Raw genomic sequence first — 23,948 nt, forward strand, 5'->3', positions numbered from 1 at the left:
CTTGTCAGCTCTTGGAAAACCAAATCCAAACAGAAGGCAACCCAATGATCCCCTCAGGCTCCTGAGAACGTGCTCCAGCCAGCTGCTCTGCTTGCTCACCCTGTGGTTCCTGACCTGCAGGGCTGTGTTGGGCAGACAGTGCCAACAGCCGTCCCACCTCCTGCTTCAGCTGATCATTCTCAGCTGCAAGGGCAGCACGGCCAGACTGCAGCTCTTGCTCAGCCACTTGAAGACAACTGATCTGCAGGTTCTTCTCTTCCACCTCCAGCCTTTGTTCCTGCACCAGGGCTTTATACTTCACTTCTAATTCAGTTTGTGCTCTTCTTGCCTCTTGCAGCTGTTCTGTGAGGCCCTGCACCTCCTCCTGCAAGCGATGGGAGGACAGCTTTCTCTCAGCCAGCTCCAGCTCCATCTTCTCTCTGAGAGCCTGAGACTGTTGTCTCTCTGCATCTAGCACATCCCTCAGGGAGCTTAGATCCACTTCCATCTTCTGGCACTGATCTAGAAGCGTCTGCAAAAGGATATGGAAATGAATTGAACTCTCAACCAGTTCAATGCGCTACCATGGTTTTATCAATGAGATAGGCAGCAGGATCGAGGGCACAATCAGCAAGGGTGCAGAGGACACCAAGCTGAGTGGTGCTGTCAATATGCTAGAGAGGTGGGATATCATCCAGACAGACTTTCACAAGCTGGAGAGGTGGGCACAGGTGAACTTCATGAGGTTCAACAAGACCAAGCAGAGTCCTGCTCCTGGGTTGGAACAATCCTCACTATCAATGCAGGCTGGGGGAAGAGGTGATAGAAAGCAGTCCTGAAGAAAAGGACTTGGGAATTGTGGTGCATGAGAAGCTGGACAGGAGCCAGCAGTCTGCACTTGCAGCCCAGAAGACAAATGGCAGCCTGGGGTGCAGCAAAAGCAGCATGGCCAGAGATGGAGAGAGGAGATTCTGCCACTCTGCTCTGGGCAGACCTCACCTGCAGTGCTGTGTCCAGCTCTGGAGACCTCAACACAGGAAGGACATGGACCTGATGGAGCAGGTCCAGAGGAGGGCCATGAAAATGATCAGAGAGATGAAGCAGCTCTGCTACAAGAACAGGCTGAGGGAGCTGGGGGTGTTCAGCCTGGAGAAGAGAAGGCTCCAGGAACACCTAAGAGCAGCCTTCCAGTAGCTAAAAGGGCTCCAAGAAGGCTGCAGAGGGACAGTTTCCAAAGGCCTGCAGTGACAGGATGAGGGGCATGGTTTGAAATGAGAGAAGAGCAGATTTAGATTGGATGTGAGGAACAAGTTCTTTAGCATAAGGTGGTGGAACACTGCAACAGGTTGCCCAGGGAGGTAGTTGAGGCCCCATCCCTGGAGATCTTCAAGGTCAGGCTTGACAAGGCTCTGAGCAGCCTGCTCTAGTGGAGGATGTCCCTGCTGAACGCAGGGCGATTGGACTGGATGAGCTTTGGAGAGTCTTTCCAACCCAAACCATTCTATGATTTGAACTCTGTTTTTCACCTGCCATTAAATCCTTTTCAAACATAGAAGAAAGAATGAAAGCAGCATGGGCACAACCTTGGTTTGTTAGAGAGGCAGGGCCAGAAAGAAAGCAATGGTGGGAGAAACACCAACTCTTAGGTTTGGTAGGGAAAATAAAAGTCTTGGTGTAGAGCAGGGGGATACAGAGGAAAGAAACAATGGAAGAGTGACCACAAATTCTCTTGTGGAAAGCTTCCCAAGAAGGGGAGGAAGGGCTACAACAAAAGAGGGGGAGCTCAATAATTGCAGAGTACAGATTAAAGACAGAACAAAAGTGTGGATGTGAAAGGGGAGGGGGTCAAAAAAGCTGAAATAGAAAAGTGGATGTAGAAGAGTGCTCCACACAGTGCCTGCTGCTTTAAGACAGCTGGCCAACACTGACCACATATTTAAGACAATCAAGGAACATTCTTGGAGCTCTACAACTCAACTTGAGGGAGCCCTCCAGCTGATTTCATGCTGGAAACCTGGTGAGATAAACAAACTGATCTGGTAACTTCTGAACTACTGACAGAGGCAACGAAGCTGGGAAAGGGCCTGGAGAATAAATCTGATGAGGAATGACTGAGGGATCTTCTCACAGGTCATCCGTGATAGAACAAGAGGGAATGGCCTCAAGGTGTGATTGGGTAGATTTAGACTGGACATTAGGAAACATTTTTAATTCAGGCATTGGAATGGGCTGCCCAGGCAGGTGATTGAGTCACCAACCCTGGATGTGTTTAAAGGTGGTTTGGATGGTGCTAGAGGATATGGTTTAGGGGTGAACCTTGTAGAGTAGGGTTCTGGGTTGGACTTGGTGATGCTGAAGGTCTTCTCCAACCTGAATGTTTCTGTGATTCTGTGAAAGGCCCCATCCAGAACTTGCAAATCACAGAAGAGTGTTAGGTGTTGAAAGGGACCTCTAGAATTAATTGAATCCACCCCCACTGGCCAAAGCAGGATGACAGAGCATGCAAAGTCACCTTGTTCTGTTGTTCAGCTGTGTGCAGTTCCTGCTGCAGCAACTCCACCACCTGAGTTCGTCCCAGCAGAGCTGCCTCCTGCTCCTCCAGCTTCCTCTGAAGCGTGCGCAGGTTCTGAGAGAGAGACAGAGAGAGGTCCTACACCAGCATCTGGGAGCTGGACCCAAGAAGCTACAGCTCCTGGTTCCATCCATACACCCAGTTTTGATAACCCAGGTACTTTGATGCCCTGATAGGGTTGAGGCCCCATCCCTGGAGCTCTTCAAAATCAGGCTGGACAAGGCTCTGAGCATCCTGATCTAGTTGGGGATGTCCCTGCTGACTGCAGGGGGTTAGACTGGATGACCTTTGGAGGTCCCTTCCAACCCAGCCCGTTTTATGATTGTCGTTGACACTTATTCCAGAGCCCTGGTGAAGAGCTCAACATTGGTTCACAAACAGGGAACTGGGCCACAATAATTTAGTAACTCTTTTAATCTGTTCTTTATTTTCATAGAATGGCTCAGGTTGGAAGGGACCTCAGAGAACATCTGCTTCAACCTCACCACCTTGGGCAGGGACACCTATCTACTAGACTCTGTTGCTCTAGGGCTCATCCAACCTGGCCTTCAACACTCCCAGGCAGGAGGCAACCACAGCCTCCTTGGGCAGCCTGTTCCAGAGCCTCACCACCCTTGCACTGAAAACTTCTTCCTCAGCTCCAGTCTAATCCTGCTCTCCCTTAGCTTCAAACCATTCCCCCTTGTCCTGTCTCTAGACACCCTGATGAAAAGTTCCTCTGCAGCCTTCCTGTAGGACCCCTTCAGGTACTGGAAGGCAACTCTAAGATCCACCTGGAATCTTCTCTTCTCCAGGCTGAACAACCCCAGCTCCCTCTGCCTATCCTCACAGCAGAGGTGCTCCAGCACTTGGATCATCTTTGTGGCCTCCTCTGGACTCACTCCCACAGCTCTATGTCCTTCTTATGAGGGGGACACCAGAACCAGAGGCAGGATTGGATGCAGGAACTGGAGGCAGAGCAGAGTCAAGGGGCAGAATCCCCTCTCTTGCCCTGCTGGCCACACTCCTCTGGCTGCAGCCCAGCACACAGCTGCCTGCTGGACTGCATGAGGGCACTGCTGGCTCATGGGGAGCTTTTCATCAACCAACACCCCCAAGTCTCCTTCTTCTGAGCTGCTCTTAACCCACACTGCACCCAGCCTGGATTTGTGCCTGGGGCTGGCCTGATGCAGCTGCATGACCTTGCACTTTGCTATGTTAAACCTCATGCAGTTGGCTCTGGCTCACTTCTCAAGCCTGTCAGGATCCTTCTGAATGGAATCCTTACTTCAAGGGATGGAATTTGTTGTCTGCTGGTAACAAATCAGCAGGCTGAAGTTAGGACTCTGGAAGTCCAAGCTATCAGCCCCAAAAAGCCCTAACAATCAAATCCCACTTCTTCTCACCCCCTCTGAGCTGCTTTGATGAGTACTTCTCTCCCAGGGGGTCTTCAGACTGTTAAAAGCTCATTTCCTTTCACCTCCCATAACAAGGTTATGATATCAAATATACCTGCTGCATCTCCACTTCCAGATCTGACTGGGCTGCTATCTTGAGCAGCTCAGCTTGGTGGTGGTGAGCCTGCTCTTCCAGGAAAGCTTCCTTCTCCTGAATCACTTCCTGCAGGGAGTTCAGCTGAAAATAGAAGCTACAGATGAATAACCCCAAGGTTGTGAGTGGGACAGGCATGCAGGCTTGTCATAAAACTCTTGGGTTCTTAATTGTACAAGATGCAGCCCAATGGCAGGCATTAAAGAACCCAAATCCTGACTCTCTGAGAAGGCTGAAGAGCATTTTGTGATTGCAAAAGACTTAGGGAATGCTCAGAGGAAGAACCAAAGGGCAGGGAAATGGATGTGCCTGGGTGATTTGGCAAGGAACAAAGCCACACAGACTGGTGAATAGAAAAGGTTTTCTGTACCTGTGTTGCATATTTCATTTCAGCATCTTCCAGATTCCTTTTGGCTACAGACAATTGTTCTCTCAGATCCTGAACAGTCTCTTCCCTCTCCTTCAGCTGCTCTTTTAGTGCTTCAGCTTCCTCTCCATGTCCTTCACTTGTAGTTTGGTTGTTCTGACACTGCAAGAGCAAAGAAGCGGGAAGAAAAGAGACAGAAGAAAGTAAACTGGTCACTAATACTGATTAAGCTCTTGGAGAGAGTGCAGAGGAGGCCACAAAGATCATTCAAGGGTGGGGAGCACCTCTGCTATGAGGATAGGCTGAGGGAGCTGGGGGTGTTCAGCCTGGAGAAGAGAAGATTCCAGGGGGACCTTAGAGCTGCCTTCCCATCCCTGAAGGGACCCTACAGGAAGGCTGCAGAGGGACTTTTCATCAGGGTATCCAGAGATAGGACAAGGGGGAATGGTTTGAAGCTGAGGGAGAGCAGGATTAGACTGGAGCTTAGGAAGAAGTTCTTCAGTATGAGTGTGGTGAGACTCTGGAACAGGCTGCCCAGGGAAGTTGTGGTTGCCTCCTTTCTGGAGCCTTGAGCAGCTGAGTCTACTGGAGAGGTGTCCCTGCCCATGGTGGGGAGGTTGGAGTAGGTCCCTTCCACTACACCTGCTCTCTTTTTTTGTCTCTCAAAGCCCATCTGTATGGCAAACAATTTTCTAAACACCTCATCTGTGCACCTCAGGTCTTAGGTCAAGCATACCAACACTGACACTGAGAAGAAAGACAAACATCCTTCTGTTATCATCTCAGCACTCCCAGCTGCTTCAAGCAGTTAGTGCTGGGGATTTTGGACTGAATATAGACAAGATGCCCCTCTTTCCTTTACCATTGCACCAAAGATGACCAATTAGCTTCTGGAATCTGCAGAGTTTGTGTCTCCTTTAACCCCATCCACAAAAATTTATGAAGGTTTTTAAGCCTTAAATGGGTTCAGTAACAATAATAAAAAAAAAGCTGTTCCTTAAAAGATGTTTCACTTCCAGAGTCTTTGGAAGAAGGGAGACCAGACAAGATGAGGAAAGCTTAAATTGTTCTTAAGCTTAGAAGTGGAACAGGGAAAAGAAAGAAGCAGAAGTGAAGGAAGCTTTAAAAAGCCAGGGCTAGACATAATTTATGAGGCTGGGACAAAGCAGCTGCTCAGGGGGGGAAACATGGGTGGATTAGTTTGCTTACTTGGGATTAGCCTTCAGGATTGATATTTGCAGTGGGATTTGGAAGAGCTTCTGATCACGTCTTGGCATGCTGGCCACTACACAGAGAACCAAGGACAGCAGCAGAGACACAAAGGTCCCAGAGCCCAAGATTTCAAATATCATGGTCCTCCAAAACGTAAAGACTGAACAGAGCTGGTGTTTAACCAGTGGGAAAGTTTAAGAGGAGCCTCAGTTGTTGTCAGTCCAGGCTGGGAGAATAATGAGATTGAGAGGAGCCCTGAGGAAAATGATTTGGGGGTGCTGGTGGATGAGAAGCTGGACATGAGCCAGCAGTCTGCACTTGCAGCCCAGAAGGCCAATGGCAGCCTGGACTGCAGCAAAAGCAGCATGGCCAGAGATGAAGAGAGGGGACTCTGCCTCTCTGCTCTGGGGAGACCTCCCCTGCAGTGCTCTGTCCAGCTCTGAGCCCTCAACACAGGAAGGACATGGACCTGATGGAGCAGGTCTGAGGAGGGCCATGGAAATGATCAGGAGGATGAAGCAGCTCTGCTATGAGGACAGGCTGAGGGAGCTGGGGGTGTTCAGCCTGGAGAAGAGAAGGCTTTGGGGAGACCTAAGAGCAGCCTGTCAGTAGCTGAAGAGGGCTGCAGAAGGACTGTTTGCAAAGGCCTGCAGTGACAGGATGAGGGGCAATGGTTTGAAATGAGAGAAGAGCAGATTTAGATTGGATGTGAGGAACAAGTTCTTTAGCATGAGGCTGGTGGAACACTGCAGCAGGTTGCCCAGGGAGGCAGCTGAGGCTCCATCCCTGGAGATCATAGAATCATAGAATCAGTCAGGGTTGGAAGGGACCTCAAGGATCATCCAGTTCCAACTCCCCTGCCATGGGCAGGGACACCTCACACTACATCAGGCTGGCCAGAGCCTCATCCAGTCTGGCCTCAAACACCTCCAGGGATGGGGCCTCAACCACCTCCATGGACAACCCGTTCCAGGCTCTCACCACTTCCATGGGGAAGAACTTCTTCCTCACATCCAGCCTGAATCTCCCCACTTCCAGCTTTAAAGCCTCAAGGTGAGGCTTGACAAGGCTCTGGACAACCTGCTCTAGTGAAGGATGCCCTGCTGACTGCAGGGAAGTTGGACTGGATGAGCTTTGGAAGTCCCTTCCAACCCAAACCATTCTGTGATCTAAACTGATGTTTCTATTCTCCTGAAAATGAGGCGCCCTGTTAAAAGCCCAGGAAGTGATGATACCAATCAGATCTCTATTCACAGCCTTGCCCTGAAGCCCCCACCATGAAGAGGCTGTAAGAAGCTGTGTTCTCCCAACCTTGAGACACGCTTGCTCTCCTGATGAGGTCTGTGCAGGCAGTGGAGATCCTTTCTCTGTCAGCTCCTCGATCCGCTTGTTCAGAGAGGCCAGCTTGGCTTTGGCCTGAAGCTTGAGCTTCATCAGCTTAGCATCTGCAGCCTCTTTCTCCTCCTGGAAAGAGAAGGACACAAACTGGCTGCACTTCAACTTCCAGTGTGTCACCCTGAGAGCACCACTTGGACAAGGTACACCAGTCTGCAGTCCCAGCCTGGCTCTGACCCTACCCCCTCCCTGGGCAGCACATTCCCATGGCCAATCTCTCTTTCTGGGAAGAACTTCTTTCTAAGGTCAAGCCTAAACTTCCCCTGGCACAGCTTGAGACTGTGTCCTCTTGTTCTGGTGCTGGTTGCCTGGGAGAAGAGACCAACCCCCACCTGGCTACAACCTCCCTTCAGGTAGATGTAGAGAGCAATGAGGTCTCCCCTGAGTCTCCTCTTCTCCAGGCTAAACACCCCCAGCTCCCTCAGCCTCTCCTCCCAGGGCTAGCACTTAGTGCCATGGTCTAGTTGATCAGTTAGGGCTGGGTGATTGGTTGGACTTGATGATCTTGGAGGTCACTTCCAGCCTGGTTGATTCTGTAACTCCAGTAACAGGAACCAGATTTGTTCTGCAACACTATAAACAGCAAAGGAGAGACCACCTGCTCTAGGACTCCTTCCTCAGAGGACAGATCACCCAAGGGACTTCTAGCACTCAGCACAAAGGCATCTTGACTTTCTCTACTATATGCAGGCCCTCACCAGTATCCCCAGTAACTCCACTTGCTCTCAGGTCATGCACCATGTGGCTTTGGTGACATGCCACCAAACCAGAGGGCTGTTGGGTGAGCACAACACAGCCTTACTCTGTCCCAAACACTCTGAAGGGGGGAAAGAAAAACCTCACACGAGACACCAGCATTTACCAGAGCCACCATGAGTCTGCATGGGCCTTGGGGAGCTCTGAGGCAAAATGCTGCAAAACTTGGACGCAGATTAGCTGCTCCAGGAGGAACCAGCCCTGAACAAAGTGAGCAGAAGTTATCTTACTGCTCTCGTGGCTCCCCCCTCCCACCCCTCTTGTGGCTTCCCTATTCCATACCCCTTGTGGATCCCCTGTCCCACACCCCTCGTGGATCCTCCATCCCACACCCCTTGTGGATCCTCCACCCCACACCCCTCGTGGATCCCCTATCCCACACCCCTCGTGGATCCTCCATCCTACGCCCCTCGTGGATCCTCCATCCTACGCCCCTTGTGGATCCCCTATCCCACGCCCCTCCTGGATCCCCTATCCCACACCCCTCCTGGATCCCCTATCCCACACCCCTCCTGGATGCTCCATCCTACACCCCTCCTGGATCCTTCACCCCACACCCCTTGTGGATCCCCTATCACACACCCCTCCTGGATCCTCCATCCTATACCCCTTGTGGATCCTCTACCCTACACCTCTCCTGGATCCTCCATCCCATACCCCTCATCGATCCCCTGTCCCACACCCCTCCTGGATCCCCTATCCCCCACCCCTCATGGATCCTCCATCCTACACCTCTCGTGGATCCCCCATCCCACACCCCTTGTCGATCCCCTATCCCACACCCCTCCCGGATCCTCCATCTTATACCCCTCATGGATCCTCTACCCTACACCCCTCCACCCTACGCTTCTCATGGATCCTCCATCCTACATCTCTCATGGATCCTCTATCCAACACTTCTCATGGCTCCCCTCTCCCACCCCTCTCGTGGATCCTGTATCCTGCTCAGTGGATTCCACTCATTTCCTGAAATGGCTACACTCAGCAGTGCAGGTGTCTCCAATGTTCCAAAGAAACCAGACTGGCTTGCAGACAAAGCTGAAGGAGGATTTGACTCTCACTGCCAGGTTCCCACTGCAAGCAAAGGTACCTTTAGAGCAGTTTCTTTTTGCTGGAGCAGAGCATCCTTCTCCCTGATCAAATCCTTCAGCTGCACAACGAGTTTTTCTGTCCGGGCAAGGCGCTCCAGCAGCTCCTCAGGTGCTTCCTCCATGCTTTCAGCTCCTGGCTCTAAGGGTTGGACCTGGAACAGTGAAGCAAAACACTCTGGAGAAAACAAAGTCTGGACAGACTGCAGCACAGCAGCTAAATGACATCTCCCCCTCCAGTCCTAGCTGCTGCACTTTCTTCCTTGCAAGCATTTTACGCAGCCTATAGAGCTAGAAACAATCAGATAAAAGCAGAAGGAAAGCTCAAGACACCCAGGACACAAAAAAAAAAGAGCAGTTTTGCTGAACACATCATCAGCAAATCTGAAATGAGTGGCACTGGAGAGACCCCATCACTCACACTCTATCTACTGTCTCTACTGGGCAACGTACAGCTCAAGCCTTCTTCTGTCCCTCAGTCATGCAGAGCTCCCTTTTCTGCTTCACACCATCATGAGTGCTCTTAAAAAGTCCTTCTTGACCCTAATTCTGGTTTGTTTTCTAGGATCACCTTGAGACAGAGAAACTGAAGAGGTGATTCTGCCACTTTGCTCTGCTCTGGTGAGACCTCACCTGGAGGTCTGGAGCCCTCAACACAGGAAGGACATGGACCTGATGGAGCAGGTTCAGAGGAAGACCATGAAGATGATCAGGGGGACGGAGGACTTCTGCTATGAGGACAGGCTGAGGGAGCTGGGGGTGTTCAGCCTGGAGAAGAGAAGGCTCCAGGAACACCTAAGAGCAGCCTGCCAGTACCTGAAGGGGGCTCCAAGAAGGCTGCAGAGGAACTGTTTGCAAAGGCCTGCAGTGACAGGACAAGGGGCAGTGGTTTGAAATGAGAGAAGAGCAGATTTAGATGGGAAGTTAGGAACAGGTTCTTTACTATAGAATACTGCAGCAGGTTGTCCAGGGAGATAGTTGAGGCCCCATCCTTGGAGATATCCAAGGTCAGGCTGGACAAGTCTCTGAGCAGCCTGCTGTAGTGGAGGATGTCACAGAATCACAGAATCAATAAGGTTGGAAAAGACCTCAAGGATCATCAAAGTCCAACCTGTCACCCAAGACCTCAGGACTACTAAACCATGTCACCAAGTGCCACGTCCAATCCCCATGTCCCTGCTGACTGCAGGGGGGTTTGGCCTTGATGAGCTCTGGAGGTCACTTCAAATCAAACCATTCTATGATGGTGTGCCCCACAGACTTAGGAGTTCAGGAACATTCCAAGTGGAATGGCAGCTTAGCCTAGTGCTCAGCACTGAAACAGCAGGATGCAGTTCTCACTGCAATGAAACAATTCACACCCTCCAAGGCAGCTCTTCGTGAGATCTAAAAGTCCTTAGACCATGCTGTACTCACAACAAGAGAGGACTCAGCAGCTGCATCTCCATCTCCATCCTCCCCTGACAGCTCCTGTAACACAGTGCTTGCTAACCCTGACAGACGGCTCAGCATCTTCAGCCTGGAACAAGACAACAAGAGGCAAGCAGAGCTACAGAGTCAAACCTGCTGACAATAAAGACCCCTTCATGATGCTCTCCAGCCTTTGCTCATAGATTGTCACTTCAGGTGTGGAAATGATGACAACAAAGAGCAAGCACCTTGCTTTTCTGGAGCTCTAACACCATTTAACCACTTGATTTGGAAGGAGATGTCACAAAGCACTTTAGCAGCAAAAGAGCAGGTGAACATCAACCTCTTTTATGCACTGAGTACCTCAGAGGTCTGCTTCTTCAGTAGTGAAGAGGGTTTCCAGGCAGAGCAGTCACAAATGGGTCCTTCAAGGCATTCTTTCTCTCTTGGGTATTGACAGGTTGCATGAAGCAGGATTCTTGATGGAGGGAAAAATAAAAATAAAGAGGAAAATAATTTATCCAACAGTTAAGAAATAAACTTGTTCCTCATCCTACACACTACACTTGAGGATTATTACAGCCACTCATCTGCAACAAGCATCAAGAGTGAAAAGTCTTCCCTGTTTGGGAAGCTGGAATTCTCCTAGTCCTGCAGAGATGTGCCTTGGTTTCCTGTGCTGTATTGCATGAGCTTAAGCTCTTCAGCCTACAGAATCAAAAGCTGAACGAGCAGTTGGTGAAGCAAAAAAAAAGATGTGAAGTTAAGAAGCCAGGACTCAGAGTCTCCTGCAAAGAATTCTAGAGGATGAAACTACTCAAGAAGGATACAGAGAGCCAGCAATGTCTTAATTCTGCATGAATACAAACAGTGTTTACACTTTGCCTGCTTCCCAGCTGCTCCCAGGTGAGACTGGGGCATGGAATACAAGAATAATAGAGAGAAATTTCTTCTGTCAACATCAGCTGTTTGCTCAGCTGCTAACAGAAAAGAGCCATTCAGAGAGCTATAACCTCTGCTTCATTAGAATCACAGAATGGTTTGGGTTGGAAAGGACCTCCAAAGGTCATCCAGTCCAACCCCCTTGCAGTCAGCAGGGACATCCTCCACTACTTCAGGCTTCTCAGAGCCTTGTCGAGCCTCCCCTTGAATATCTCCAAGGATGGGGCCACAACTACTTCCCTGGGCAACCTGTTGCAGTGTTGCACCACCCTCATGCTGAAAATCTTGTTCCTAACATGCAATCTAAATCTGCTCTTCTCTTATTTCAAACCATCTGCATCTGCAGACATCCACTGTAACCATAAATATGCATGGGGCTGAGCATATCTCTGCATGCTACAGACAGCACCATTTCAAGCATGTGTAGATGGAACAGGTGAGAAAAGATTCCCTGGCCTTTGTCCAGGCTGGCTACATCACCCTGCTACTGAACCCCAGCTAATGTGCCCTGCAGGGCCTGGCTCACTGCTGGCCTTGTCACAATGCAAACATACACCAAGGCCTCTCTGCACAAGTATGGACTTTTACAACTTCAACTCAAGTCCTGGAGGAGATTCACATCTTCTGAACTCACTTGCAAACTATTTTCTCAGGTAAGCTGAGCACGACAAGGGATGTGAAGGGGCATGGAAAGTGATTCTACCATGATCATAGAACCATGAAGGTTGGAAAACACCTTTAAGGTCATCGAGTCCAAGCATAACCCAGCTACCATGACCACTAAACCATCTCCTGAAGCACCACATCGCAGGGATGGCAACGCCACCACCTCCCTGGGCAGCCTGTTCCAACCCCTCACCAACCTCTCACTCAAGAAGTTTTTCCTCATGTCCAGCTTAAACCTCCCCTGGCACAACTCAAACCCATTTCCTCTCATCCTGTTGCTGGTTACTTGGCAGAAGAGACCAACCCCAGCCTCACTCTAACTTCCTTTCAGGTAGCAGTGGAGAGCAATAAGATCTCCCCTCAGCCTTCTCTTTTTCAGACTAAACAACTCCAGCTTCTCCATGCTTTTTGTGTGCCATGCCATCCAAACCCCTTATCAGCTCATCTGTGGACATGCTCCAGGACCTCAGTGTCTTTCCTATCCTGTGGCATCCAGGGAAAGCCAGGGAGAACATGTGCCCACTGCTAAACATGGCAGGGGTTGCAGAAAAGGCAGGAAGGACTCACTGCCTTCTTTCCCTCAGCTTTTAATGGTGAGAACAGGCTTCAGAAATTCCAGTCCACCAACACCTGAGGGAGAGTCTGGAGCAAAGACAACTCAGGTGGAAGGGGATCAAGCTAGGATTGTGCACAAGTATGCAGAAGGCACACCCAGAAGGGCAGAGCAGCTAGCTGGCATGCTCGGCATCACTGCAGGGCACACCCTCAGCCACTCTGCAGCTGACAGAACTGGAGGGAATGGCTGATAGCTCACAAGGAGGTGTCTTACTATCCAGAGGGACCCTGGGGAAATGGACCAGCTGGCACCTCAGGAAGTTCAAGGACAGGAAATGCAAACTCCTGCAGCTGGGGGAGTTACAACCCCACACACCAGTATATGCTGGAGGCAGGCAACTGGAAAGCAGAGGAAGATCTGGGGATCATGGTGAACAACAAGCTGACCACAAGCCATCATTGCACCCTCATGGCTAAGACCAACAGCATCCTGGGCTGTTGGGAGTGATCCAGGAGGAAGGGAATCCTTCCTCTACTCAGCACTAGTGAGGCCACTAGTGAGTGCTGTGTCCAGGTCTGGTCTCCTCAAAACAAAAAGTGAGAGCCTGTTGAAGCAAATTCAATGAAGGACAATGAGAAGGCTCAGGGAAGATCTTATCACTGAATGGATGAGGTTAGAAGAAACCTCAGGAGGTCATCTGATCCAACCTCCCTGCTCAAACAGGGCCAGCTGCCCAGGACCACGTCCAGACAGCTTCTGAGTATCTTCGGGGATGGAGGCTGCATAACCTGTTCCAGAGGTCAGTAACTCACGCAGTAACAAAAAGCACTTCCTGATGTTCTTGTGTTCCACTTTGTGCTTTGTGACTCTCATCCTGTCAGTGGATACCACTGGGAAAAAAAAAAAAAAAAACAAACAAAACCAAAACCAAACCCTAGCTCAGTCTTCTTTGAACCCTCCCTGAGAATAAATCCAGGAACAAGCATAACATAGCCTTACATACTGTCCCAAATCCACCAGTCCCTACATGAAGAGGCAGCTGCTTTATGCACTAGCCTCAAGGACTTGTGGCTGGAATATCCTGGTGCTTGCAGGTCATATTTACTTTTGAGCAGGAAAGCACCACACAGCAGACAAATACTGAAGGACAGAGATTAGTCTGTGTTCCACTGCGTCACCCAAACAAGGCAAACAGCACAAGATTGTTGCTCTTCCAGAGTCAGACTGACTTTACCATGGATTTCCATTCTTGTAGCAGCGAAAGACCTGCACTGTGTCCATAGTGTGAGCCAGGAGAGTTTGTGTTCTGACTACAGATGAAGATGTTTTGCTCAGCATTTCCATGAATAAAGAACTTTTGCTCATGAGATTTTACTTCGAACACTGGGACTACCAGCACTAGTCTAGAAGAGGCTCCTTCGTTCTGAAATGTGCTTCCCTTACTGACTCAAACAGTCTAAATTCATTACTAGTCATAGGGCAGTCTGCAGACAAGTAATAAGCAGTGCACAAATCCCTGCACTTTTATCTCCAGTTATCAGCCATAGAAAAAAAAAAAGACTGGACAGTGGTTTCCCTCTGATTTATTCTAGTAAAAATGTATTATACATAAATTAATTCTTTGCTTTTCCCTTCTTTTGAAGGCAAACAGGTACAGAAAGTGTTGCTGTACACATGCCCTGGACTAAATCTCTCCAGCTGTGTAGAGGGGATCTGAAAGGGACAAGGACTAAAGGAGAGCAGCAGATCTTGACCACCGTTGTCAGCAGCAGTCCCAGGCCTCAGAAATTAGCAGAAACCTTCCAACAAGGGAAACAGAAGCCAGCGCCGATGTCTCTGCAGGGATGCATGGCTGCCCGGCCGCTAACACAGATTTACAGACCCATGATAACTTAGCTGACTTCAAAGCCTCCGGGGGCTGAAACCTTTCCCGGACAAGCTTCGCTGTTGGGCCGCCGCAACACATCTGGGCACCGCGGTCAGATCGCCGGCGCAAGACGGCACGGCCACAGCGCAGGCACCGGCGTGACAAGAGCCGCGCCGGACCACGGAGCCCGAAAGAGAGAGAGGATGGCCCTGCCCGCCCCTGTTCCTCACCGGCCTGCACCCCAAGAAGCAGCGAACGCCCCCCGCTTCCCCGGGCCCCGGAGGGCGGCGGGGCCGCTCCGAAGGGGCTGGGAAGCAGTGTCTCCGGCGCGCAGCCCGTAGCCCGCGCAAAGCATTAAGACAAGCCCGAGAAGCGGAGAGGGGACGCTAACCTGCCGCCGATCCACAACCGCCAGCCCCAACGCCGGCTCCGCCGCCACAGAACCACTCCCACCCTCGGCCAGCTCAGCACCGGAACACGCCGTGGCAGCTTCCGCCTTCGTGCGGCCCGCCTCCCAGCTGGAAAACAGCCCATCAGCTACAGAGAAGTGAAGATAGACGCGTTAACCAGCGAATTACAGCGAAGCAGGCCCCTCGGCCACCCTGCAACATGGCACAAAGCGACCAATCCTGAGCAATGCTCGGGGACCTGCCCAGCAACAAGACTGCAAACAATCAGAGCAGGCTCCCTGAGGCAGCCTGAGGTGCGCGGGGGGCGGGCCTTGGCCCGCGAGCTGTCAGTGCGGTCCGCAGGTTTGGAGAACGTTTTGGGGGAAAGAGCGGAGCGAGGCTGCCGCTGGAGCTGCTGGCTCAAAGCCCTGTCCGAGCCGAGGCAATGTCCAACCTAAATCTGCTGGGCCAATGGGCCATGGCTAATTGTATGACGTGTAACAAGGCCAAGTGCCAGGTCCTGCACCTGGGTCACAACAACCTCATGATAAGCTACAGACTTGGGGATGTGTGGTTGGAAAGCTGAAATTTGGAGAGGGACCTTTGGGGAACTGGTTGATAGTTGACTGATTAGGAGTCAGCAGTGCCCAGGTGGCCAAGAACGCCAATGACATCCTAGCTTGGGTCAGAAACACTGTGGCCAGCAGGGACAGGGAGGTGATCATCCCCCTGTGCTCAGCACTGCTGAGGCCACACCTCGAGTGTTGTGTTCAGTTCTGGGCCCCTCACTACAGGAAGGACATTGAGAGGCTGGAGCATGTCCAGAGAAGGGCAAGGAGGCTGGAGAAGAGCCTGGAGCACCTGGGCTATGAGGAGCATCTGAGGGAGCTGGGGGTGTGCAGTCTGGAGAAGAGGAGGCTGAGGGGAGACCTCATTGCTCTCTACAACTACCTGAAGTCAAGTGGTGTCAAGTGACAGGACCAGAGGAAATGGTTCTGAGCTGTGCCAATGGGGGTTCAGGCTGGATATGTGACAATATTTCTTCACTGAAAGGGTTCTCAAATATTGGAATGGACTGCCCAGGGCAGTGGTGGAGCCACCATCTCTGGATGTGTTCAAGCAGCACAGGGAGCTGGTGCTTAGGGCCATGGTTTAGTGCTGACCCTTCAGTGCTGGGCTGAAGGTTGGACTGGATGATCTTGGAGGTCTCTTCCAACTGGATGTTTTCTGTGATTCTGTCCTTCCTGTTTGTGCAGATGGGCTTTTTGTGGGTTAACTGGAGTTCTGTGGTGATTCTGGGCTTAGGCAGGGCGTTATTTGGGCTCCCTCACTTCCCATTCCTTTGTGCCCTTACGTGTGTCTGGAATGAATCTGAGAATCACATAATGTTAGGGGATGGTGGGGTCTTCCAGAGACCACCGAGTCCAACCCCTCTGCCAAAGCACCTAGGGCAGGCCACACAAGATGCATCCATGCTTTCTCCCAGGTAGCCTAACATTTATGATGGGCTGCTTCTGCAACATTTTCTGGTGCTAGACACCAAGCCATCCAACATTTCCGGTCAAGCAAACAGCCTCTCACATCCAGTCAGAGGAGCAGATCTGTAGTTCACCTCACATCCCACATCTCCTAGCTTTCTTCCTTTTGTTTTGATGTCAAATTATGTCAACATTAAAAACAGGGTAGGGGAGCAAACCAAAATAGCTCCTGATTAACCTCCTCACCCTTTCTGCTTTGGCTTCCAAAATAGCAGTGATTTAGTTGCTTATCTTGCCCCCCCCCACCCCCGCACCTCTTCCACTCTAAGAAGACAGTTTGCATCACTGAAACTTTCAGGTTTGTAAGTTGGCCCCTAAGCAGATTGACATTGCTAATTGGCTTGTGGGAAGTCAGATCCCTCCCTTGAACTGCCACTTGTGTCAACCGTGGACCAGAGCAGGTGGGCAGTGCCGTGAGAGCAGCAGGCGGGAGAGGGCTGTTCCACCGACGCTGCGTACGCATGGGGAACAACAGCAGCTCCACGGTGGATGATCTGCAGGCCGTGGAGATCCACCACTGGTACAAAAAGTTCATGAAGGAGTGTCCTTCTGGCCAGCTGACAGAGCATGAATTTAAACAGTTCTTTGGTCTCCGAGGGCTGGATCCAGAAGCCAATGAGTACATCGAGCAGATGTTCCGTACCTTTGATATGAACAAGGTGAGTTCCCCAGCGAGGAAGTCAGCTGCCTCTTACTGCTTAAAGTCAACCAGCTCCTGCATTTTTAGAGTCTTTGGGTTTTCTCTTACAAACATTTACATGGAAAGCTGCTGGGAGGGACACTAACGTCAAGCAGCTAAATGCAAGGGGCAAGTTGTGCCTAGGGAATGGCACAGCCAGTGTAAGCATAGGGAATAAAAACGTGTTGTCTAATTATCTTCTTCTAGGTCACCTTTGAATCTTGAGGATTCCTGATTTTGTATCAATTGCCTTACCTTGCTTGACTAGCAAATTACAAGTGAAAAGAGATTTCATTCCTATTCTTATTCCTATTCTTGTTCTTCTCATTCCTATTCTTATTCCTTTTCTTATTCTTATTATTCTATTCTGCTTCTTTCTTCTTCTTCTTCTTCTTCTTCTTCTTCTTCTTCTTCTTCTTCTTCTTCTTCTTCTTCTTCTTCTTCTTCTTCTTCTTCTTCTTCTTCTTCTTCTTCTTTCTTCTTCTTCTTCTTACTATTAATTTTTCTTCTTCTTTCCTATTTTTATTCTTCTTCTTCCTGATTCTCATTCTTACTCTCTTAGGTCTCCCTGGAACCTTCTCTACTCCAGGCTGAACAACCCCAGCTTCCTCAGCCTGTCCTTGTTAACACTAAATAAAATTTGAAGTAGTTAAAAACAAAGAACAAATAAAGTCTCCATCTCTGCCAAAGACTCTGAATAATTATTTCAACAAATTCCACAGAAAATAATAAAGAAAAGAAACTTTCATTTGTTGAGGTATTTAAATAAAGTCAGGTGCCCTTCTGGGCTGGATGTAAATAAAGATGTGTAAGAGGCAGTTGGCTCCTTTACAGCTTGAGAGAGTCCAGCGCTGAGCCACAAAGCTGCTGAAGGCAGTGGAACATCTCCCTGCTGAGGACAGGCTGAGGGAGCTGGGGCTCTATAGCTTGGAGAAGAGGAGCCTGAGGGCTGACCTCATTCCTGTTGATAAAGATGTGAAGGGCAGGGGAGCCAGGCTCTGCTCAGGGATGTCCAATGACAGGACAAGGGGCAATGGGGGCAAGATGGAGCAGAGGAGGTTACACAGGAACAGAAGGGAAAACCTTTTCATTGTAAGGGTGCCAGAGTCCTGGAGCAGGCTGCCCAGAGAGGTTGTGGAATCTCCTTCTCTGGAGACATTTCAAACCCACCTGGATGTGTTCCTTTGTGACCTGTCCTGGGTGATCCTGCTCTGGCAGGGGGGTTGGACTGGATGATCTTTCCAGGTCCTTTCCAACCCCTAACATTCTGTGGTTCTGTGCTAACCACTTCTAAAGGAGAGGAAGGAAGGCAACTCTACTGAAAATGGATCCTCTCTACCCTCAGCAGAGTTCTCAGAACCTGAAGGTCCAGAGGACAGATGGTTCCATCCATCATCAATCTCTACATTACTACAGGGTGGCTTTTCCTCTGTGTGCTCTTGTTTCTTGTCCTTGTTTACAAAAGGAGCTTAGATTAAGTAACCAACTATTAACAGGCTCAGATTAACTGCTGTAGGTCCATCTCCACTACTCCCCTCCACTTGAGATCACTCTGGCTTTGTTTAGAAGATTACTTTTTCTCTTCATATGACCAAATTTGAGAGTGTCCTTAAAACATTGTTTACTGCATCACCTGGTGCTCTCAGGAGAACTTTGAGATGTACACCATCCCTGAACACGTTTTGAAGTCCTTAAATATTCCAAGAAATCACAGAGCTAAAGGGAAAGGCTTGTGCAAGAGCTGTAAATGTTTGGCTTTAGTATATAAAACTGCTTCTCATTGCTCTCATCATCCTGGGCACAGAGAATTTTAGGATGAGAAAGAATATTTTTGAGTTTCACATTTATTTCTAGTCATTACATCCAGCACAAGACTTCAGCTGCCCTCATGGGGCCTGGCTACTCCTCTCTTACACTTAACAGTTACAGAATATTCCTCAGCATTCCTTAGCACCTTCTGCCCTCTCTCATGTTGTCCAAGCCAATGTGCTTTGCTCAGACCCTAGTTTTCCTTCATCAAAACCACCCCTGGGATTTCCCACCTGTTTCACATATCTCTGGGACTAGTTCCTCCTTGATTCACAGACAAAGAACCACAGAATGTTAGGGGTTGGAAGGGACCTGGACAGATCACCCAGTCCAACCCCCCTGCCAGGGCAGGTCACACAGGAACACATCCAGGTGGGTCTCCAGAGAAGGAGACTCCACAACCTCTCTGGGCAGCCTGCTCCAGGGCTTTGGAACCCTCACAATGAAAAAGTTTTTCCTTTCTGTTCCTGTGGAGCCTCCTCTGCTCCATCTTGCCCCCACTGCCCCTTGTCCTGTCATTGGACATCCCTGAGCAGAGCCTGGCTCTCTCCTTCCAACACTGCCCTGCACATCTTTATCAACAGGAATGAGGTCACCCCTCAGGCTCCTCTGCTCCAAGCTAAAGAGCCCCAGCTCCCTCAGCCTGTCCTCATAGGGAGATGTTGCAGTGCCCTCAGCATCTTTGTGGCTCTGTGGTGGATGCTTTCAAGCAGTTCTCTGAGGTCCTTCTTGAACTGAGGGGCCCAGAACTGGACACAATATTCCAGATGTGTCCTCAGCAGGGCAGAATAGAGGGGGAGGAGAACCTCTCTCAACTTACTAACCACAGCCCTTCTAGTCCACCCCAGAATGGCATTGGCCTCCTTGGCCACATGTGATGGTTTTAAGACTGTCTTTAATTTTTCCTCTCATAAAGTTCGAGCAGAGAAAGTGAAAGAATGTAAATAACTCACTATTGGGTATAAGAAAGAAAAATAATGATTATTCTAAACACTTCCACTGGAGAGAGAGAAATGTTTAAGAATCACTACTAAAAACATGGTCGGGCAGTCGGGCAGTCTCGCAGTCTGTCTTCTCTCAGTCTGCCTGCTTCTTCTCTTCTCTGGCTGAAGATAGCACACCCGCACACTGACCTTGACAAGCTAAGTTTAACAAACCTCTCTCTGCTTCTTGGATTTTCTTCCCTTTCGCCTGCTTGGGGGGGGGGATGGGGAGGTGGGGGGTTGGAGGGGGAAGAAAAAGAAGCAGGGCCCCTTCTAGGGGCCAGAGGGGCTTTGTTGTGTTTTTCTGTTGATTGTACCTATTTGTAAATGTTGTGAATAGTGTCTATTTGTACATATTCATTGCATTTCATCATAGATTGTAGTTTTACCTGTAAACACAGCTTTCATTTGCTTCCAGAATGAGCTAGCCTGGTTTTTGTCAGTGTGGGAGGGGGATTTCAGCTCTCACACTGTAACACCACAAGAGCACATTGCTGGCTCATGGTCCTCCTTCCATCCACTACTGCCTGAGTGAGCTGCTGTCACACTTTGATTTTCCCACAGGATGGATATATTGACTTCATGGAATATGTGGCTGCCCTCAGCCTAGTTCTGCGTGGCAAGATGGAGCAGAAGCTGCGGTGGTACTTTAAGCTCTACGATGTAGACGGCAATGGCTGCATCGATCGACATGAACTGCTCAACATCATTAAGGTGGGACTTTCCAGGGGTCTTTCCCTCTTCCTTAAAGGCAAATCCCAACACACAAGTCATGGGTGGTCATGGATGAGGCTTTGTTTAACAGCAGAATTCCCCACAATCTCATAGGCTAGCAAGGAGACTTGACAGAGTCTTCCTGACCACCACAGTATGCGACAGCGTAGCTAACTCCAGAAAGCTGTTTTTCCCCATGTCGTATCTGTTCTGCCCGTGATCAGAACTGCTGAGTGATCCCTCTCTGTCCTTCTCTCCTCCACCCATGAGCTTCTACTCTGCCCTGGTGGGACCATTCTGTGACTCTCTGGTTATGAGTATGATGAAGTGCAGTAAACAACAGGGAATAATGCTTCAACTTTCCAGTCAGGTTTAGGGAGAAGCAGGACACACAGGAAGCGGGATAAAACCCAGAAACAGGGAAAGCAAGGATAGAAATAAATGATCCCAGCCTGTGCCAAAGGAATTTCCTGGTGTCTCTGACCAGTTTTATTTGGCTTGGTGGGCCATGGGGTAAGAGAAAGTGGAGCAATGAGGTGGATCCTGATTCTGTTGTTTCTGCACTGCTTCAGCTCCACCTAAGCAGATTGAGGGTGATCCTCAGGCTTCCACTGCTCACTCCATGCTCCCTTTGCACCATTCAGTGCCCATCCATAAAGCCTGATGGTTTCTGCTGTGTTTACCTGGGGTGCTGGTTCATTTGCATGGGGAAGGTACGAGGCATGACTGTCTTCTTCTGACTGTATGCTGACAGGCTGCTTTTCCTTTTGGGAGTTTCCTATTCTTGCTTTTTTCTTGTAGGCTATCCGAGCCATTAATGGTGGTGACCATGAAACTAGTGCAGAAGAGTTCACCAACAGAGTCTTCAACAAAATTGATGTCAATGGAGATGGTAAGATTCCTTTGTCAGCAACCTCAAGTGGCTTCTTTGCTACAGAGACATCCATGTCTTTCACTTGATGCCTCTTCATTTCCTAGTTGCTGGTTATATGTAGGAATGGATTTTCCAAGGATTTTGCTAAGGCCTTTTTCTCCTTGCATCATCTATACTCAGTATGAGCAGGATGATCTCCAGAGGGCCCTTCATAGCCTGACCATTCTATGATTTGGATGTTAGGAACAAGTTCTTTAACATGAGGGTGGTGGAACAGGTTGCCCAGGGAGGTAGTTGAGGCCCCATCCCTGGACATATTCAAGATGAGGCTCAAGAGGGCTCTGGGCAACCTGCTCTAGTAGAGGATGTCCCTGCTGACTGCAGGGGTGTTGGAATGGACGGCCTTTGGAGGTCCCTTCCAACCCAGACCATTCTATGATTCTATTATTTGCTGCCTGTAGCAAGCCTCATCTGTGTTCTGTCCACATGAGTTTGGGAATAGGGGTCAGTGATCATCCCCCTGTGCTCAGCACTGCTGAGGCCACACCTCAAGTGTTGTGTTCAGTTCTGGGCCCCTTCCTACATGAAAGATATCGAGGGGCTGGAGCATGTCCAGAGAAGGGCAATGAGGCTGGAGAAGGGCCTGGAGCACCTGGGCTATGAGGAGGGCTAAGGGAGCTGGGGGCGTTCAGTCTGCAGCAGAGAAGGCTGAAGGGAGACCTCATTGCTTTCTACAACTCCCTGAAGGGAGGTTGGAATGAGGAGGGGGCAGGCTCTTCTCCTTAGCAGCAAGTGACAGGACCAGAGGAAATGGTTCCAAGCTGTGCCAGGGGAAGTTCAGGCTGGATGCTAGGAAATATTTCTTCACTGAAAGGGTTCTCAAACATTGGAATGGTCTGCCCAGGGCAGTACTGGAGTCACCATCTCTGGGGGTGTTTAAGCAGTGGTGGACCTGGTGCTAAGGGCCATGGTTTAGTGTTGACCCTTCAGTGCTGGGTCAAGGGTTGGACTGGATGAGCTTGGAGTTCTCTTCCAACCAAACATATTCCATGATTCCATGAAGTTTCTTGTAGGCTTAGAAAAGATTTCCTGAGGCCTCTTGGTGCTTTAGAGCAGATCACTTAGAGCAAGTTGTCTCTAGACAACTGCCCTTCTTTTCCTGTTCCAGTATGGACTGGCACAATTCTGATGCCTTCCCTCTGTCTCTGACACAGGTGAACTCTCCCTGGAGGAATTTGTGGAGGGAGCAAAGGAAGATGAGGAGTTCATGGAAGTGATGATGAAAAGTTTGGACCTGCAGCACATCGTGACCATGATCAACAACCGTCGGCACAGTGTGTAAATGGAGCTGGGAGAGAAGATGCTGTGCCAACAGACAGACAGAAGGGTGCCCAGACCTTCAGCAGGAAGCAGAGACAAGCACTTTTGAAACCAAACAGTATTTCCATCAACATGAACATGGAAGTAGGGACAGTAAGACACAGCTGCATTTGTGTCTCTGAGAACAAACTTTCAAGCTCAGCCACATACTTGAAAGACAGCTTCTGACAAACTGGATCTGAGTTGGCAGCATTTTACTTGATTGCCTGAAATTTAAAGGGCAAACTTTCAGGGCACAAATTTTCTTCTCCTTATTCTTTGTCACTTTGCAATGGACTAAAAGCAACGTGATGAGCACTGGCAGAACTGAGTGATGGAGTAGGGGTGATTTCTGAGGTGTGCAAAAGAAGATTTACAAACTATTGCCAGTGTAGAAAAACCATCAGAAGAATGTCACTTCCACTGTGCTCAGCAAGCTGTTAGCTCATCAACACCACCATGTTTAGATGTGCTTGGAGCTAATTCTCTCTGCAGAAGCAGCATGATTCATAAGATCTTAAGAGCTAAAGGAAAAATCAGTCTGAGAGTGACAAATCTCTTCCCAGCTCTGCTGTTTGCACTATTGTGTGATCAAAGAACCCTTTACCAAACAACAGTGCAGCTTCTGCAAGCAGAGCGAATGTGCTGCTCAGCTTCCCAAAGCAGGAGAGATCATTTTCTTTCCCACTCATTGCCCTACTGCTCTCATACAACTGAATAAATGAAGTATGTGGAGGTGATCCTAAGAGTGTTCAGCAAATTGGCAGTGGTGTGGTTGATGAGTCTGAAGGATGGGATGGTGCCACCCAGTGGGTACTGGACAGGCTGGAGAGGTGGCTCATGAGGACAAGCTCATGAGGTTCAATAAGGCAAAGTGCAAGGTCCTGCATCTAGATTGGGGCAATCCTAGATACCAACACAGGCTGGGGGATGAGATTGAGAGCAGCCCAGCAGAGAAAGACTTGGATGTGCTGGTGGATGAGAGACAGCCCAGAAGGCGAATGGTTCTTTAGCATGAGGGTGGTGGAACACTGCAACAGGTTGCCCAGGGAGGCAGTTGAGGCCCCATCCTTAGAGAGCTTCAAGGTGAGGCTGGACAAGACAGAGCAACCTGATCTTGCTGAAGATGTTCCTGCTGACTGCAGGGGGGTCAGACTAGCTGACCTTCAGAGGTCCCTTCCAACCCAAACCATTCTATGATTCTCTGATTTGGAATCAATCAGAAAGTAATTAATCATGTACAGTGGAGACCTCAGTGCTGTT

At 49.7% G+C, this 23,948-nt stretch overlaps 2 protein-coding genes across 2 annotated transcripts in view; one reads left to right on the plus strand and one right to left on the minus strand.

The window, feature by feature from the left end:
• GOLGB1 (golgin B1) overlaps positions 1-10,411 on the minus strand; it is a 32,109-nt gene extending 21,698 nt beyond the window's left edge. Inside the window, exons 1-7 of the mRNA XM_054399992.1 lie at positions 10,316-10,411; positions 8,902-9,054; positions 6,972-7,124; positions 4,452-4,604; positions 4,043-4,165; positions 2,492-2,605; positions 100-511 (exon numbers count right to left, since the gene is read on the minus strand). Of these exons, the coding sequence (XP_054255967.1) occupies positions 100-511; positions 2,492-2,605; positions 4,043-4,165; positions 4,452-4,604; positions 6,972-7,124; positions 8,902-9,054; positions 10,316-10,411 (1,204 nt within the window). The remainder of the gene's footprint in view (positions 1-99; positions 512-2,491; positions 2,606-4,042; positions 4,166-4,451; positions 4,605-6,971; positions 7,125-8,901; positions 9,055-10,315) is intronic.
• A 6,317-nt stretch (positions 10,412-16,728) lies between these two features.
• LOC128980977 (guanylyl cyclase-activating protein 1-like) lies at positions 16,729-22,668 on the plus strand. Its single transcript, XM_054399598.1, has 4 exons — positions 16,729-16,926; positions 20,303-20,452; positions 21,254-21,344; positions 22,541-22,668. Exons 1-4 carry the CDS (start codon positions 16,729-16,731, stop codon positions 22,666-22,668), a joined length of 567 nt encoding a protein of 188 aa, XP_054255573.1.
• The last annotated feature ends 1,280 nt before the right edge of the window (positions 22,669-23,948 follow it).

Source organism: Indicator indicator, chromosome 3 (genome assembly GCF_027791375.1).
Source record: "Indicator indicator isolate 239-I01 chromosome 3, UM_Iind_1.1, whole genome shotgun sequence".
NCBI lineage: Eukaryota > Metazoa > Chordata > Aves > Piciformes > Indicatoridae > Indicator > Indicator indicator.